The 14,985-nt window shown below is 41.7% G+C and overlaps 2 protein-coding genes across 4 annotated transcripts; one reads left to right on the forward strand and one right to left on the reverse strand.

Annotated features, from left to right (window-relative positions):
• The first annotated feature begins 5,423 nt into the window (after positions 1-5,423).
• ikzf5 (IKAROS family zinc finger 5) lies at positions 5,424-14,678 on the forward strand. 3 transcript variants are annotated; one of them, XR_015845072.1, is made up of 6 exons: positions 5,424-5,824; positions 6,124-6,284; positions 6,606-6,779; positions 7,355-8,189; positions 8,309-8,366; positions 9,517-14,678. XR_015845072.1 is itself a non-coding variant. In XM_088304731.1 (5 exons), the coding sequence occupies exons 1-5, from the start codon at positions 5,763-5,765 to the stop codon at positions 8,313-8,315; spliced, it is 1,239 nt and encodes a 412-aa protein (XP_088160857.1). In that variant the 5' UTR covers positions 5,424-5,762; the 3' UTR covers positions 8,316-14,678. The 3 variants fall into 3 exon arrangements, 2 of the variants coding, with proteins under 2 accessions (XP_088160857.1, XP_088160856.1); XM_088304731.1 differs by having other exon boundaries at positions 8,309-14,678; XM_088304730.1 differs by having other exon boundaries at positions 7,355-14,678.
• On the reverse strand, positions 10,509-14,111 carry cuzd1.1 (CUB and zona pellucida-like domains 1, tandem duplicate 1). The gene is given in 13 exon segments (XM_088304732.1): positions 10,509-10,585; positions 10,664-10,908; positions 11,141-11,304; positions 11,377-11,607; positions 11,678-11,853; positions 11,945-12,159; positions 12,852-12,996; positions 13,072-13,107; positions 13,185-13,289; positions 13,292-13,411; positions 13,626-13,724; positions 13,927-13,968; positions 14,049-14,111. Coding segments are annotated over 13 exon segments (1,674 nt in total). The 5' UTR covers positions 14,098-14,111; the 3' UTR covers positions 10,509-10,538.
• Positions 14,679-14,985: the final 307 nt, after the last annotated feature.

A 14,985-nucleotide genomic window follows, 5' to 3' on the forward strand; every position in this document is an offset into this window, starting at 1 on the left:
GCTATATATAACCCAACAATGTAAAAAAAAAAAAAAAAAAAAATTCTTGTTTGTTTTCGTGAAGCCGAAGAAAACACAACCCACATGAGAGTTGTTCACGTGATCACAACCCACTTCCGTGTGAGGATGGGCTCGTGGGCGCACTACATTCTCATCAGGACGACAGGCTCATCCATTCCGGGCCCTGTTGAGGGTGCAAGTGAAACGCCGGTATTAGGGCAACTGTGCGTTCACACGCATCAGTCAGGACAATGAGCTACAGCCACAGCGTGACAAGCGCTAGGGGGGGGGGGTCGTGCTGGGGGTGGGGGGGCGAAAAATGGCGCCACTTCTGCGGCCGTACAAATGACGTTTGACCGCCATAACTCACCGCCGGACACTTCATTTCGAGACGCTGAGCGGTCAATAGCGACGATGCCATCTTCTTTATTTGTAGCGGCCGCTTTTGGTTGCAGGGGCGTCGAATAAATACTCCTAAAATGCCACCGGGGGAAAAAATATTGGCCAATTCTATTTTTTTTTTTTCTTTTGGAGCACTGTGACTTGCTCCAGATTGCAACCTGTTTGTGGCGGCATAAAGCTTCTACAGTCAGCCGGACGCAAAAAGGCCATCAGTCATGCCGAGTGTGATTATGACTTGGATATTCCCATCCATCCATTTTCTGTAACGCTCGTTCACATTAGGGTGGCGGGTGAGCTGGAGTTTGTCGCTGCTGATTTGGGGTAGGAGGTGGTGCACATACAGAAAACAACTCACATTCACACTTTTAAGGCATTGAGGGAACCTAATGGGCATGTATTTGGAATGTAGAAGAAATCTCTGGAAGGCATTTTTTCATGAAATATTGGTTGCTGATTTAAGTTTACTCCACACTTGTTTGGTAGAATTTTGTGAAGTTGTCGTGGTGTTCAACTCTAATTTAAGTAAATAAATAAACTGTCCTTCATATTAATTTATCAGCTATTATTTTAACATAAGACTACCCTTCAAGACCGAAACTTTTACATGCAGCACGTCTGATATTGTTTATTGAAATACAGATTAATTTATTGCTTACATTTGTTTAAAAAATTACATGAGAAGAAAAATATTCAATAAAAAAAAAAAAATTAAATATTGACATATTAAATCTCAATCGCAATATTAAAGCTAAAAAAAGAATCGCAATTAGATTATTTTTCAAAATCATTCAGCCCTCCTCTCGTCTGTGATGCAGACGTGATAACCACGAGCCCAGCATGCTGCTGATTTGTGAGAATTAAAGAAAGAGGCTAATCGCAGCCTTTCTCTACGCTCATTGTAAAATGAATTGATTAGCAATCCATCACTAGGAAATGCCCCCCCCCCCAAAAAAAAAAGACTCGAACAAATGGCTATGAATCCATTTTAAGAATCTATGAGGAGTAATAGTATCATTTGTCACATGCGACGGTACACCTGATTGTTGACGATATTTCAACCATATGGGAAGGAATTGCTCCTGCGCGTGTGCGTGTGTGTGTGTGCGTGAGTTTGTTTGTCAAGTGGTGCTTGAACAGTGTAATAAGGCAGTCATAAGAACAGTTCCTGGGTGACAGCGGCTTTATCGCGCAATGCCTCATAAAGTATCTCATATCTATTCACCGCTGCTATTATCAAAATTGCTGTTTAGCACTCTTATGTCTTTGTGGTCGCCAACCAGTCAGTCGGCCTCGTCGAGGTGAGGAAATGCAGAAAGACGCTGTTCGTCCTCGACTTCTTACATGGAAAAATAAGACCCGTCTCGTGTCGCTTTACTCAAGTGGAACATTTCTCTCTGGGCCGCCTTAAGGACCAGACAGCTGTGGTCAAACTAAGGTCAATAAAATGTCCGTCTGTCCATCAAGAGATAAAAGTTTGGTCTCTCGGGGAGGGGACCCTCTTCTGCGAGACACTCAGGAAATTAATCAAGGAAATTGGGTTTTTGCTGCGCTTAGATCACATCTAATCTGTCCCTTTGTCCACATGTGGCAGGCTCCAAGCCCCGCCAATCAAGGGAGACACGCTGGCTTTATGAAAAGCCACTTGTTCCTCGCATAATTGGGGGAAGACGAGAGGAGGGGGCGTCGTCGCCGAGTTAAATGGGAGCTGGAGGTGGACGGAGGGGGCAGTCTTGTTTGCCCATGTAAAGTGCGATCCAGATAATAGCCTGCTCATCAAAGGCGCCAATTACATTCATGACAAAGCGGCCAGGCGCGCCTGCGAGGAAATTAAGTGGTGAGAGGAAAGAAAAGCTTCATATAGAACTCCTTTATGCTCGTTCACACACACACACACACACACAGACGCGCACACACGGCTCTTTTTCTAATGCTCCACGTGGAGACTTCCAAGAAAGAAACAGTCTCATGTCTAATCCCCCCTTCACCTTTTCCGCATGTCCGTCGTTACTACGGCCGCACTTGTGTGGGATTAAAAAGCTTTTACATGCGGATAATCTTCCAATGAGCCCAACAACAACAAAAAAAGGACGCCGTGCCTTAAGGAGGCCACTTCTCCATATTCAATTCCAATTTGAGGCGCAAATTAGAGCTGAACAATTAAATTGAACTCAAATCAACATTATAAGAGACTATGTTTTTTTTAAAAAAAAACAGTTGAATGTATTGCGTTTGTTTGTAAAAGAAAAAGTGCACAGGAAGAAGACTTTGAAAAAAATAATTGCACATTAAATCACAATGTTGAGCATGGGGGGTGGAAAAAGTGCAAATGAGACAAACAGCATGCAACTGAAGTGGTTTAAAAGATTTCACGGAACCTTTTCATTGCGGTCGTCCAAATGGGATAAAAGGCGAGTTCACCACAACGCAGCCTCCTTAAAGACAGGTGTGACACTCAGCTTGATTCATAGACGCACCTTTGCAAAATGGTACAAGTCATTTCAATCATGTCTGCACTACTTCTGAAATAAACAGTTGAGTTGACAAATAGCACATTTGAGTGCAGTGATGTCAGTACGAGATCCACGAGTGGTACGCGGGCTTGTTTGCAAGTGAATCAATGGCGCGATACAGTTCAGTTGTATTTCACTTTTTAAAGTTCATTACATTTAGCTACCGATTATTTTTTTCAACTTTTATGCAGGTTCACCATAAGAGGTGAAATACATTTGGGCTTTTTTACCCTATGTTTTCACTTTATTCTCATAAATTAAAAAGGTTTTTTATGGAATATAACAACTTTACTCTTCTTTATTTTTTTTCAATGACTTTGATAAATCACCAAATGCTAATTTCACTACTGTATCATCCAGTAAGTGATTATTCCCTTGTAGAAAGATATTACCACACCTTCCCCTTCCCTCTTCATTATTTGTCTATCAGGTATCATAGGATGAGTAGTTTTACTTTATTTTTGTTTTATTGTGTTATACTGCAAAGTAAGTGTTTATCATCTCTATACTTGCATGACTATAATTAAGCTTACTTAAAACAACAAAAAAGCAATTTAACATTACTTGCTATGGGAAAATTTGGTCAGTTATGAAGTTTGAAAACTTTGGAAGTCAAGCAACATCACAACACACACCATGTTTGACTTTGCAGGTCCCACTGTACGGCATATTAACAAATCCAGCAGTACAGCATATACTGCATATTGAACTAAATTAGAGCATGTTCCGTCTTTTCTAGCCAACAAATCATTTTGTCGGTGCGTTAATTATTCAACAGGATCCGGGGCCCGCTGGAAACCTGTGCATAATTAAATTGCAATAAAATAACATAAGTGCGGACAGGCTGTTGGGAGCTCATGCTAATTGGCTGCTAAGACGTCTCCTGCGAGCACGTGAATGTGCATGCTGGTGATGTGTGGGATATCATTGATCAATATTGATCATGTACCTTCCAAAGAGCTTCCTTTGCACATTGGGGATGGAATTCACATAAACGGATGTTTCATCATCAAGACATGTGCACCATCTTGTGTCCACTTGATGTAACTACATGAAAAGGTGAATATTTTTTTTATAGTGTGTTAATCTCCTGTCTTTGGACACATTCCCATTTGAACAATCCCAGTTATTATGCTGTAACACATTATTGGAGGATGCATTAACCACTCATGTAACACTGTTGGATGACATTACTGGACTGAACTGTAATACACTTGACCTGTTGTAATCCAGTAAAGGGATACAGTGCTCTCACTCCACTCGTGCCCATTTGTCATCTTCTCCTTGGCAGGTTTTCCTTTAACTTTGACTTTAACAAAGCAACGTGATCTTCTTCTTCTTGCGTGGCGCTGAATTATTGAAGGCGATGAAACCTGAATGAGACGATAACTTTTTGGAAGTGTTGTGCCTCGTTTGCTACTTGCGCCTAATGACATGAGGTACATGTTAAAAGTGTCTTATGTCATGATGGATGTGATTGGCTCAGTTAGCTAATTAGTCGGCGAGACGGGGAACGAGGTTTCACATATGAAGTTGTTTTAAATAAACAGCAAATCAAAGATAAACATAAAAATATGATAGATGACTCTTATTTTTAAATGTTTTCTTTAATTGTTGATAAGGGGAAAATGTAAATAATTCTGATTATCAGGCCGAATTTTTTAATGTTCATTTCCCATCCAATCTGTCTAAATCTGATAGTGAGCACTTTTCCTTTGTCACAGGTGTGGATATCAAAATGCCAGTTGGACAGCAAGATTAGCGCACAGGTGTGCCTCAGGCTGCCTATACATTAAAAGGCCATTCTAATATGGCCAGTTTTTTAGGGTGTGTATGTACAATTGGTATGCTGTCCAGATCTGTTTTGGACCTTAACACTAACACCATCAGGTGTTTCAATGACAAAAAAAAAAAAAACATTTCTTAAATGCACGCCAGCACTGAATGCACTGTTGTGTTTTGTGAGTGATTATTTTCCAACTGTGGAGAATTCATGGGCAGACAAAATAAAAATCAAGAAATCCCACTTAATGGCCTTTGTTACATGAAGCACATCCAAACTGCACAGTACAAACAATACAATACAGGCAATAATCAATCTTTATTTCTAAATAGAACAAGTCTGTGTGTAATGGAATGGAATACGGTTTTTCAATGCAGAGGTTTTCAATTCACTGCAGCATTGTTTTGTGCCAGTAGATGTCATTGTAACTACTGCTGCAATATATAAACCCTTTTCGAAACAATTGGTCCAAGTGGTTCAGTGCTTCACGAACGCTTAATCTGCCCATCACGACGATTCACGAACAACGAAACGTTTTTTTTTTTTACGTCAAGGACGATAAAGTGAAACATTTCACGTTTTGTGCTTTGTGTTTTACCGTAAAAATACTATTGCTATTTTAATACTATATGTTTTTTAAATACGATTGATTGTTATTTTGGGATTTTCGTCATTTTAATGAGTTGAACAGTCGGAACAGTTTCCTCGTGGGCCATTTGTGTGGCTGTCGGACCGTTTTCCCTGAGCACAACTCTGTGAACTTTCACCTCTCCCAATCAGTCGTATTGTTTTGCTTAAGCATTTTGGGCTTTAAATGTGAAATTCAGCGGAAGCGCTCACTCGTAAATACACGTGACGGCGAGGACAATTTCGCAGAAATCACCCGTACGCGAGAAAGAAAGGCGACAATGTCGCTGTCAAGACGAAACCGCCTCTCCCGCTGAAAAAAAAAGATGCTTGATGTAGCACGATGCTAACGTTAGCTGTCAATGTAGCGTACTCACCTTAGGTGTCAACATGGCGGTGACGAGAAGGGTTGTGTAGCATTCACCAACCAGACACACTGGATGTGTCCACATTTTGTTCTCATTACTGGCCTGGATTTTTCAAACAAGCATATAAAACGGATGTAAGTATATAAACTCGCAGGAGCTTGTATTGCACATTTTTCAAATGATTTAATTCATCTGTATTACTTGAGTCCTTTAAGTGCCAGATATTTCTTTCTGTTATGGCAATGTTTAGTGACCTTTTGAGCTTGATGAGACGTACTTTCTATGTGCCGTGACCTTCGCAGTGGGCACCACTATTAAACAAACCCTTCGAAACTATTTGATATGGCAGAATGATTGAGTAAACATGTCAGTGGCACGAATGATGCTTCTAGACATTATAAAATGGTCTATTATTTTGCAAATGTTGTTGCAGTGTTGGATTTTTCCATTCCTTGCTTCCAATGGGCGAGGAAAAGCCAGACACGCTGGACTTTGTGAAGGATTTCCAGGAGTATCTGAGCCAGCAAACCCAGCATGTCAACATGATATCAGGCTCCGTCAGCGGCGTCAAGGAAGCAGATGAACTACCGACCGGTAACGTTGACGTTTCTTCTGTTTTCTCAAGAGTCAAGCAATCATATAACAGTGAACCCTTGCTATTTGTGACGTGAGCGACCAAGAATACGGTAGTAAAAATTAGCGCACCATAATGCCCACTCGTTTCACGTTTTGCTCTTTACAAATTATCCTGTTTTTCGGTGGAACCTACCCTTAAAAAAAGCTTCTCTTCTGCTAGCATGGCGCATCGGAAGGAGCTATAAAATGGGCACAAAAATATGTCCAAGCTGTGAACACAGAAACATTTTCAAGTTGGCGAGCTTGCAAATGGATGACCATATATCCCTCCATGTTTAGACTGCAGTCAGAACGGGCTCGATCGCCCGGCGGTGGACATGTGCCTGGAGGACAGCTCTGGGTTTTTGATGGACGGTTTTGAGAGAACTTTCGACGGCAAACTCAAGTGCCTGTACTGCAGCTACGCCACCCGAGGCACAGCGAGACTCGTTGAGCATATTCGAATGCACACAGGTATGTTTTTACCGTTGGATTGCACTTCTACTTTATTTTACAGAGAATTTTAAGAGAATTTCCAGGTGTCTTAATGATATATTTGAGATTTGCTTTTGTGAAATTTCGCAAGGGATCAAAAATTATACCACATTTTTATGCCCTTTTGTCTTGCTGAAAGCACCTCGAAAAAAGACCCCTGTCCTGCACAAAATGATACAGAGTCAGTAAACACAGGAAAAAAATTACAGGTCAAAACTTACCAAATTTCTACATGAAAAATCACTCGATTGTTTATGTAATATAATTTCTTTCCATGGTAAACTAGTTTTTTTAAAGACAGTAAAAAATGTTCATCTATTATAAAAATTAAAAGCATCAAAGATTTTACTCTGCGTCCACAGGATTAAGGCAATTTTGCACGTGACAGCTGCTGTTGATTATTATTATTATTTTTTTTAGCTGCTGTAGATTAAATGTGACGCCAGGGATGTTTTTGCCTCTGACTCTGACAAGTTATCTAAAATTTTAATTAAGTAAATGTAGAACGTGACCCCCGAACCTATTTATAAGCTTGTGTTGCCTCCATCCACCAGGAGAGAAACCTCACCGCTGCCACCTGTGCCCGTTCGCCTCAGCCTACGAGCGTCACCTGGAGGCCCACATGCGCTCGCACACGGGCGAGAAGCCGTACAAGTGCGAGCTATGCTCCTTCCGCTGCAGCGACCGCAGCAACCTGTCGCACCACCGCCGGCGGCGGCACAAAGTGGTCCCGAAGAAGGACGCCCGCTCTCTGACACACAAGAAAATGCTGAGCGTGCTGCAGAAAAAAAACAGCCCGCTCAACTACGGCCGCCGCCTCCTCATCGCCACGTGCTCTTCTACCACGGCAACGCTGAGGGCCTGTGACGTGGACGACTGCTCCCGTGAGCTGCCACACGAGGCTTACGATGACGCCGTGGGCGAAGATCAGCCTCAAAGCCACCTTCCGTCCAACTTGATCATGGAGAACCCCCTCAACCAACTGTCCGTCCTGGCAGGACAGTGTGCCAGCCTCCCTCCTTCACTGCAGCCCGCCTCATCCCCAGGAGCACAATCTGTCGCAGACGAGAAGCCCCTCCTGATCCAACACACGCGCACCCCCTCCTCACCGGTCACCCCCGAACCGCGAGCCCCACCACAGCTCAGCAACTGCAGCCCGTTGGGGGGACCCTGCAGCGAGCACAGCGGGCGCACCAGCACCCCCAGCGCCACCAACAGCCAGCCCGGCACCCCGACTCCCGGCCAGACGGCCCCCCAACACGCTCTGCATCGCTGCCAGCACTGTGACATTTACTTCCCCGACAACATCCTCTACACCATTCACATGGGCTGCCACGGCTACGAGAACCCATTCCAGTGCAACATCTGTGGCCACAAGTGCCGGAGCAAGTACGATTTCGCCTGCCACTTTGCTTGTGGCCAGCACAAGTGACGGATTTTAAATGAATAACTTTGCAGGATCTTTATTTATTGATCATTTTTTTCTTCACCCACTGGCCTTGATGTAGCATTTAGCTTTCCAGGAAGATGTCAACATTCAGATGGATCCCTTGTCCACAATGCGGGGTAAGAAGTCCGAATTGTAGGAAGGAGTCATAGGGCCACATTTCGGAATTTAATTTCACATTTGTAAGTGAATAATTTGTACTTACACAAGTTTACGAGAAAATGCCGTCATTTTAAAAGTTGCAATATTACGCCAGTCAGCATAGCAATGAAATGAATGAATGTCATTTGGCTCGAAAAAAGTCACTCGTAGATTTCTCAGTCAAAATAGAAAAAAAAATATATTTATTTTATGAATAGTTGTGAATATATGTGGAAAAAATGTTGAATATTACAATTAAAAAAAGCTAGATATTTTACCAAGTCAAAATATAATTAAACGTGAAATTTTAAGAGAATAAATTACTGATATTGTGAGAAAAAGAAATGTAAATTAAATGAACTAAGAATCTCATACAGTATTTCAATAAAAGTTTGAATATTGTGGGAAATAATTTTACGAGAATGAAACTGTCATTCTACAAGAGAAAAGTGATTGCATAAAATGTAAAATAGTTGTAATAAAAATTTTTTTTTTTACAAAACTAAAGGTGTAATTTACAATAGGAAAGAATCAGAATGTCACATGATAAAATGAAACATTTCCGAAAATATGTCATCAATTTATGACCATAGTTACAGTATTGCAAAAATCTTTTTACAAGAATCTAGCTGTCATTCTATGAGAAGACAGAATTTTATGACCAACAATTATTTTAGGTGAGGGAGATTTTCTGAGAGAATATAACTTGGAAAACAAAGGTATAGTTTATTCTTTTTTTTTTTAAGAAAAAAATCTTGATGATAAAACCTCATAAAATGAGAATAAAGTAGTAATCCTCATATGAACATTTTATTTGTATTATACAAACTTGTTTTCTGGGGAAAATATGACTCTTGCCTTAATATTGCAACTTGTTTGAAAAATTATTGGAAAAAAAATTTGCCCAAATTTTTTTCCTCTCACCTTTTTTTCATGAATGTCCTTAATACTCCTTCATATAATTTGAACAATTCAACTCACAAGAATTTTTTTTTAAATATATATATATATATATAAAAGTATTTTTTAGCCTTGAGTCTTTTAGAACTAAACCTTGGCGGTTGCCTGAGTAACACAACATTGCTTCCAGTGATGTGGTGTTGAAATAATGCCAGTATTTCTTTGCAGTGCCTGACATTTTGACATTGTGAGTGAACTAGCAAAGTATCTCCTTTATTTTGCCAAAATCCTCCTTCATGAATGCTGCTACGATTCTTTGGAGTCACTTCCAGCTGCGCCGCAAAACGATGAACGCTGTGGCAATGTTTTTACAGCCCGGTCAGCCGTTGAGGTGTCAACTGGATTTTAACTTTTTGGTGTACTGTAGTTCCCCAACAAACCTCAACGGGGGCCCCCTGGGAACATTTCATTTTAGTAACCTAACACACTGAACTTTTTTGCTATTGTCTGAAGTCACTTTAAAAAGCGTTATTATCCCCGTGGCCTTACAACCTTGGTGATAAGCAATTCACAAAATGTATTTGCCCGGTGCTTTTTTTTTTTCCCCTCCTTGAATATTTACTTCATATTCTACGTGGTTGATTGGATGTTCTGTGTTTACAAAAACAAAAGAAGAATTAGTGCGGGGTATGACATACCTACTTTTTAAAAACATTTTTCAAATGTGAGAACTTTGTGTAGATTCTTAAGTCATCACAGTCATGGGCTTTTTTTTTTTGTGTGTGTCAAAATCGTGAAGTCTTTGGCTCGGCTTAACTCACCGTTTTACTGCACACTTTTGTTTTTTGCAATCATAAATATTGCACAAGTTGTCGGTACGTGTTTATCTCGCTAAAGTGTCCTACTTTAGCAAGTTTGTCCAATGAGTCAGCTACTGTTGTCTGTTGCAAAGTAGCGTGTGTACAAATGGTGACTTGCCTTTGTGCCGAGCAGCACAAGGAGAGATTGATGCCTTATGTCGTCACGCTGTTGTCACTTGTTGGCTATCGTTTATGTCAAAAAGCCCTCTCATCCTTTGGGATGCTAATTCGTGGAGATCATTTATAAGTAAAAGTGTTTTTCTAACTGAGATGGGTGTCATCTGATAAGTGTAAAGAAAAGTAACAGATTGTCTTTCTTGCAGTTTTTAATCAAAGGTAAGTATGGTTCATTAATGATTTGGATTACTAGTGCAAGTGGAGATGATCTTGTTAAACAGCATCCTCCTTTGCAGATCCTTTTTTCTTCCTGTCAGGGTCTAAGGACGTGAAAAGACAAGCACGGATAATGTCACGACTGAGTTCCTTCATCGGAATCAAACTTAAGTGCCACACACCGAAAAGCTGGATGGGACCCAGGACGAGAGTCTGGCTCTGGTGTTTGGCGCCCACGTCTCTGGTCCTGCGCTTGCGGCATCCGCGGCGGCATCGGGAGTTCCAGTCGTTGGCTTGACATATGAGGACCTTGCACTGGATGTAAACCTGCTCAGTGTGCCGCAGGAACTGGAAGGACTTGAAGGAGAACCGAGCGTAGCTGGTGGAGCCGCTGACGTACGACTGATATGTGTTATCTACGGCACACCTGCGTGGAGAAACGCAACATGTGACAGCTGAGCTACACCACGGGTGGCCCACCTAATGAGTAGAAGAAGAGCAGCGCAACAAATGGATGACCACGCCACTGTGCATTTAGATTTAGTTTTAGTAGAAAATCTGATAGGTGTCGCTGAGTTAGAATTATTGTTCATTGTGGTGCAGTTACGGGTGTGTAGACACAAGTGTTATTTTACATTTACAAGGGTGTCACGTCTTACCCATTGCGGAGCAGGTAGTAGGTTGTACTGTGGAAGTTGGAGGAGGATGGTGAGGCCACACAGGTATCAAGGAAAATGTGCAGATAGCCCCCACTGCTGCTCCTCAGGTCCACTTGGATGTAGATGTCCTGGTTGAGAGAAACCTTGTAGGGAAATTCAGTCACCTGCTGAAGGACAGATACTTTAACAACCTGTGTGGTTTTGAGTTTTCCTGTGAAAGTCTCGAGTTGTTCTGCCTTATAGTTGAAGCTGCTGCTAGTGTAGAAGTCCATGGAGGTGTTGAACGTTCCCGTGCCCGTGATGCTGGTGTTGTCGTGATTCTGCGCCAGGTACATAACTTGCGCCACCGAGTATTGATCCATCCGACACACCACATCGATTTTTAAGTTGGCCTTGCGAGTGATGTCTCCGTTGTCGGATGTGTAGCCACGCACCGTGTTGGTGTACACCACCTTGCCGTTCTCAAACTGAAACGTTAGTTTGCTGGTTTTCATTTCTTATTGTTAACGATCATCATCTCCCAGATGTGATGTCTACCTTTCGACTGGTGCCACATCTGTTGACGCGGAAGTTGAAGACCACCTCTTTTGTAAAAATTTGGGGTCGGCAGTACTGGTCGTTGAGGTAGAGACTGTGGCCGTCGTAGCCCAGCGAGTTCAAGTACTTGCGACCAATCACAATGTTCATGTCGTCCGAGGAGCAGTTGACTTTGCCTGGTCAAGATCAATTTTTTTTTTTTTTGCCGTTCTCACTGAAGAATGGTAAACAAGCAGCCCATCGTCCATCTTCTCATGTTAGTTTTACCTGAGTCCTGCGGTAGTGCGCTTGTGAATTCTGCACGGAATCCTCTCCCGACCACTGATCCGTCGCTCTGGAAAACCACGGTCATGTGGTTGGAGGTCGAATAGAAAAAATTGAAGCTGTCGTTGTTGCCATTGCACACTTTTCCCAAATATCGCGAGTTCACGGATGGACCGTCGTAGATTGAAATGTAGTCACAGCTGCAGCAGCTCTGCAATCTGCCCACAAGGAAATTAATCACGTAAGCAAACTTGACTTTAGGTTTTTCTCTCTAATAATTTCGAACTAACTGGGACTCTACTGGTTATGATTTTTAACTAAGGCATTTTTCAACTTTCTGAGCTCTCCAAGATATGTTATCCCCTTTTCACGTTATTGTCCTCTGTCCAAGCCTGAACTCCTTTGTTGGAATGATAGCCAAAAATAGGTAACTAAGATTAGAAATGAAATCACTTCATTTTATACGGATCAGGTCTCACATTTGAGTGGTTGAACCCAAACTCATACTCAAATTCTAATCCTAAAATTGAAACTTTACTGAAACCTAACCCTACCCACAATCCCGTCTTTAATCCTTACCCCACACTGTCTTATTCGATTCGACCTAAACGCACACACGATCCCTTACCCTCTCTGAGACAAACCCTAATGCTACTCAAACCCTAACGTCCATGATTCCCACCCGGACCACTTCTCTAACGGTTCTAAATCCTGACCTATCTCTACCCAAAACTTTACTTGAGCCCAAACCCTCTCCATAACCCTAGCATACCAGTCACCCTAATAAAAGTGCTTTGCATCCGACTACAGTCCATGCCGATTTGAATTATAGTACATGATCCAAATAGTTAATCGCTACGGATTTTTAACTGACTTTGTCCCAAAAAATATAATCCCAATATTCACACACTGCAGGTATGAGAACTCCAGCAAGACTCTTTGGTCGCGCAATGCTCGGAGGTGCCACACACAGTTGGCGTTGTCATGGTAGTAATCAGGATGTCTTGGACTGGAGAAGGCACCAGAACCAAACATGGAACCTCCGCAAGGCTCCTCTGAAAGTCACAGCAATTATGTACATTACGTTAGTTGGTTTAAATTGGGGTTGGCGTCCGTGGGCACGATCCTACCTGTGGTTGGCATGTCAGTTGTGGAGAAGCAGTGGGCTGTTTCAAAAACACACACACACACACGGAAATCAGCACTTTAGTGTGGGATTGTTATTTGGGGACGTCATACTCACAGTAGTAGTCAGGGCAACAGCTGCCGTAGTACTGGCACGAACTGGAGCAGGAACAGCTTCCCAAGTAACTGCCACAGTTGTAGCGACATGAAGGCAAGGCTGGACTAGACACTGGGAAGAATTTCACAGAATTACAAAAAATATCTCATTTTAGCGACTGATTTTGCCTAAATATGTCAGTGAAGAACCTGTGCTCCATGGTTGTGGAGTGGTGTTACTGCAGTAATCTGAAAGCAAGAGTTTTGACACTTCATGAGGAACAACACCAGAAGATGTCACGCAGACGAGCGGTAACGTCTGGCAACTGACTCACTGTGACGACGAAACGTAAAAGTTGCTTCTTCTTTGAAGTGAGATTGGATATATCACGATAATCTCACGGGACAATAATGGACGGCGGCACCGTTCTTAGGAATAACTGGTTTAGGGATGTCAACTTACAGTTGTAGTCATGGCAACAGTTGCCATAGTACTTGCACGAGCTGGAACAAGAACAGCTTCCTATGTGACTGCCGCAGTAGTAGCGGCATGAGGGCGGAGCTATTAGAAAAAATATTTTTTTAAATTGGCATCAATAAATGGCAAACATGACTGGAATATACCAAATGCAATTGAGCGGTAATCGGTCCATTTTTTTTGTCTGTCCCAACTGACTGTCGGTGGGAGGCGGGGCAGACCCGCAACTGGTTAGCCAAACAATCATTTACATTCACTTTTTTATTTACGTATAAAAGTTCCGTACCTGTAGTTCTGTACAACAAGGCATCATTGAGGTCACCATCACCTGATTATGAAAGAACAAACCCAAGTAAGTCTTAAATCCGTCCGCTGGAACACGCTTTAAAAAGGACAAACAAGCCATACCTTGCACACCGTGAATGACGACACCGCAGGCGAACAAGAGCGTCCACATAGTGACTGACTTAGTTCACCTTCCAACCTGCTTCACCGGAACCGCACGACTGTTTAAATAAGAACCCAAGCGCCTGCTTTGACCCGCCATAAATGATCCAAATGTCACATGGTCATTGTTCCGCATGAGAAACACACACTTGTGCGCCATCATAAAGCGGCAGCACAAGTTTGTTTTAAGGTGTTTGCTCGTCTACGTTAACGACATGAAACTTTTGGGGAAGTAAAATTAATCAAACACAATTTGTCAACTCTGACATTTTTATGGTGAGTGATTTTTTTTTTTAAGTGTACTCTTGCTGCTGTTTTGTTATTCTTATTCGAAGAGCATTCAAACATTTTCCCACACATTTTGGAGAGATTTTGTTATGGTCTAATGAAACCCCTTTTTTTTTCTTTTTTCTTTTTTTTTTTTTAAATCACAAAAACTTAGCTTTTGAACATAGTTGCGTAGACGTTTATGTCATCTACTTTCTATAAAATGTATGTTTAAATATTGAAATATCTGCATTTGTGATCATTTACAAGAAAAATAAAACAATGAGTTAAGTTGGCATTTGATAAAAGAAAACATTTCAAATATTCTTCGTTTTATATTCCATATTTGTGTATGAACACTTGGCAATGGATGAACTTCTTATTTTGTTAACGGTGTTTTAAAGAAAGTCGCCTGACTTGCGTGCAGGCAGCATTTATGGTGCTTTGGCAGCTGCAATCTATTCTTGAGGCTATGTTTGACTCGCCTCATAAAAAAATATATATACATAAAAAAATGACAATGTTCAATTTATGATGAGAATTTATAACGTGTGGGTGTGTGCTGACACAGATGCCGACCTATTCATACTCAAACCTCATAAACGAACATTTGCAAACTAGTTGCTCTTTT

The sequence above is a fragment of the Idiotropiscis lumnitzeri genome, chromosome 9 (assembly GCF_059441095.1).
Source record: "Idiotropiscis lumnitzeri isolate Australia: NSW breed Sydney's pygmy pipehorse chromosome 9, RoL_Ilum_1.0, whole genome shotgun sequence".
Lineage (NCBI taxonomy): Eukaryota > Metazoa > Chordata > Actinopteri > Syngnathiformes > Syngnathidae > Idiotropiscis > Idiotropiscis lumnitzeri.